Genomic DNA, 3,757 nt, shown 5'->3' with positions numbered 1-3,757 from the left:
TTTGGCGCCATTTTTAACTATGAAGAACCAAACGTTTTTTAATTTTTAAAATTTGTTTATATAGTGCTTTTATAGCTTAACAACATATCAAAAAATAAAATTGGCGTTTGCTTTCTTTGAAAAATAAAACAACTTCAAAATATATTATATTTCTCCTTTTCGCATTATAAGATAAGCATGAGGCAAACGACCGTTTCGAAACTATTATCATGAACACTCTTTGCTATGATGCACAAAGTTAGTTAGTTAGATGTAATATGACACTTTTGCTTTGTTATGGCCAACAGCTTCGCCTGTAAGACTATTATAATGAGATGCTGACTCCTTCTTCCTTCAGCCTCCTCACCTACTTTGCTATTACGTCCTTTGATGGCAGTTATACATTACCTATAACAATCTATTCATATGAATTACTTTAACAAGTAAGCATAAATTATGCTTATTTTTATTTGGCCATGAGGATATTTATTCAGCACATCGTTGTCTTGTTTTCATTTGTATCGTCAGGCCTTTTGCATGCTGTATGCACAACCGATGTTAAAAATTTGTAAGAAATTTTTGGATTAATTCAAAACTATTTTATCGCCTTTTAATTCAAAATGGGAAAAATCGGTAAGAATAATGATTTTATGTTTTTATGAACATTTACAATTATCGCTTAACATAATACAATTGTTCTATTAATTATTTTGACGATGCAATATACCTTTAATTTATATCTAGACGTTCGTAAATGTTGTGATCCCTCCAAACAACATCGAAAACCTTGTAGAAAAAGTCTTCGAAAAGCAACGGAGGCGCTTGCAATAAAATCATCTCATAATGTAAAACCAGGAGAAATGGTTTGCATTTCTTGTCGAATGAAAATAGGCAAACTATCTCCATCAAATTCAACTTCACAACCACCACCCGCACCGCCATCCTCGTCTTCATCATCTGAAAATGCCGTTGTAACCGGCGAGTCGTTGAATCAAATATTTTTGGCTGCCGGCTGTTCACCTTTAAGAATAAGAAAAATAAGCTCAAGTAACAAAGTATCGTACATGAAGAAAAAAGTTCGCAATGCAGTAGAGTTGTTATGCAAAAAATCAGCCAGGTTGGTTGAAAAGGATAAAAATATTTTTCAAAGACCAAAAAAAGTTTTGAATTGTAAACATTGCGATGGTTTCAAAAATATTATGGAGGAATTAAAAGTAAAATTTTTTTCAAGCGATTATCGTCACAGACAACAAATTTTAACTCTAGTCCCACCATCATGGACCCTCTCAAGAACTGCTTCATTTTTTTCATGTTCAAAACATCTTGTTATTAAAAGTAGGAAATTGAAAAGAGAATCAGGCATTTTATCACTACCACATAAGAAAAAAGGTGAAACTATTGACGAGCACACAACACAATCTGTGATCGATTTCTACAATCAACAAGAAATTTCTATCTGCTGCCCTGGAAAGAAAGATTTTGTCACTGTTACAGAAGGTCAGCAAAAAGTATACCATCAGAAAAAAATTTTACTTGCAAATATTAAAGAAATTTATTTTGAATTCGTTAAACAAAAGAATTTAAAAATTGGTTTTTCAACTTTTTTCAAACTGCGTCCACCATGGTGTGTAACTGTTTCATCGCCTGGAGCACATCGAGTGTGCATCTGTGAATATCATCAAAATATCAAACTTATGCTTGAAAGTGTGCCATTAAATCATTGCTACAAATTTTGGCTGGAAAAATTAGTGTGCAATATAAATTCAAGAGAATGTATGTTACACAGATGTGAGGAATGCCCAGGAAAACTGAGTGTCGAAAATAACTTAAGAGCGATTTTCGAAGAAGCTGTAATTTCAATTGACAACACAATCAGTTTTTATCAATGGTTCCATGATGATAATCGCAGTTCATTGATTTCCGTACAGGATACAGTTGACAGTTTCATTGAAAGATTTTCGCAAAAACTTGACGAGTTGTCATCGCATCATTACATAAGCAAAGAACAATCGAAATATCTTAGCGATTCTAAAGAAAATTTAAAAAATTTGGAGTGTATTGCTTTAATGGATTTTGCTGAAAATTATTCGGTGATATTACAGGATGCAATCCAGAGTCATCATTGGAGCAACACGCAAGTTACTCTTCACCCAATTGTTCTTTATTACAGAGACGATGAAAACTTATCTGTCAAAAGCGTTTGCATGATTAGCGACTGTCTCGATCACAATGTTTCGCTGTTTATGCTTTTCAAAAACATTTAATTAACTATGTAAAACAAAACCTGAAAAACGTTACTTTAATTAAATATTTTTCTGATGGTGCGGTAAGTCAATACAAAAATTACAAAAATTTTTCTAATTTAATTCATCATAAAGAGGATTTTGGATTAAAAGCAGAATGGCACTTTTTTGCAACTTCTCATGGAAAAAGTCCTTGCGATGGAATTGGAGGGACAACAAAAAGATTGGTTGCAAGAGCAAGTTTGCAGGCATCAACAAAAGATCAGATATTGAACGCCAGAGATTTTTACACATACGCTGATGCGAAAATAAATGGTATTAAATTTTTTTGGGTAGACAAAATAGAAATTAAAGATCTGCTAGAAATGCTTGAAAAAAGATTTAGGTCAGCAGATAAAATAAAGGGTTGTCGAAGTCATCACTCATTTATTCCAGACAAAAATGATCAACTTTTGATGAAACGTTTGTCTTCAGATTTATTTGGATACAATTTTAATAAAAATGAAAGTGAAGACAATGATGATTACCAGCCGGGTCGATTTGTAGCTTTGGTCTATGATAAGAAATGGTATTTAGGAAACATTATAGAAAGAGATGATAAAAATGATGATTTAAAACTGTCTGAAGAAATTTAAAGAAAATATTTTTTATTGGCCTAAAAATGTAGATATTTGCTATGTACCATTTAAACATATTTTGATTCTTATACCTGATGATAGCATTTCTTATGTTGGAAAAATGATGATAGCATTTCTTATGTTGGAAAAATTCACATAACTCTTCCTGAAACTGTTTTTAAACACATTAGCACGTTGTATAATAATTTTAAATTGAAAAAAATAAAAAAAATTGACACTTGAAAAAAATTTGTTTTGCCTGTTTTTGAAGTTGTTTTATTTTTCAAAGAAAGCAAACGCCAATTTTATTTTTTAATATGTTGTTAAGCTATAAAAGCACTATATAAACAAATTTTAAAAATTAAAAAACGTTTGGTTCTTCATAGTTAAAAATGGCGCCAAACAAAAGAAGTTTTTCATTTTTTTGACATTTTGAGCTCCGATAGCTCAAAAAATTCAATACAGATTTTAACGAAATTTTGTGATTTATTTATAACTATAAGGTACTTCTAAAATAACAAAAAATATTTATTTATTTTGCGATAGATTTTGAGCTACGCTGTTTTGAAATCGGTGAAATTTTCAAAAAATTCATTTTTTTCTAGATTTTTTGTTCAAAATTTCTTTTGATTCGAAACAATAACATTTATTTTTTTTGTTATTACATTGTTTCACTGATATGCACAAAAAATTTCATCAAGATATGTTGGCTAGTTCAAGAGATATAGCGTTCTACATAGGTACAAGTTTTGAAAAAAATCGCTCAAAAATTTGGGGATGCTGTCACAAAAATCTTCATAACTTGAAAAATAATTGAAATTTTTTTATAAAAATTTTATTTTGTCGATGAAATACATTGAGGTACTTACTGTTCAAATTTAAAAAAATCGGAGATGGTCGGGCGTGGACTTTTTTNAA

General features: G+C 30.5%; 1 protein-coding gene across 1 annotated transcript; it reads left to right on the top strand.

The window, feature by feature from the left end:
- Positions 1-839: 839 nt before the first annotated feature.
- Positions 840-2,857, top strand: HELRODRAFT_168053 (hypothetical protein; the record flags this gene model as incomplete). Its single annotated transcript, XM_009013747.1, has 2 exons — positions 840-2,210; positions 2,360-2,857. The coding sequence occupies 2 exons, from the start codon at positions 840-842 to the stop codon at positions 2,855-2,857; spliced, it is 1,869 nt and encodes a 622-aa protein (XP_009011995.1).
- Positions 2,858-3,757: the final 900 nt, after the last annotated feature.

This window comes from Helobdella robusta, assembly GCF_000326865.2.
Source record: "Helobdella robusta unplaced genomic scaffold HELROscaffold_12, whole genome shotgun sequence".
Classification (NCBI taxonomy): domain Eukaryota; kingdom Metazoa; phylum Annelida; class Clitellata; order Rhynchobdellida; family Glossiphoniidae; genus Helobdella; species Helobdella robusta.
This window is presented reverse-complemented; position numbering and strand designations above follow the sequence as displayed.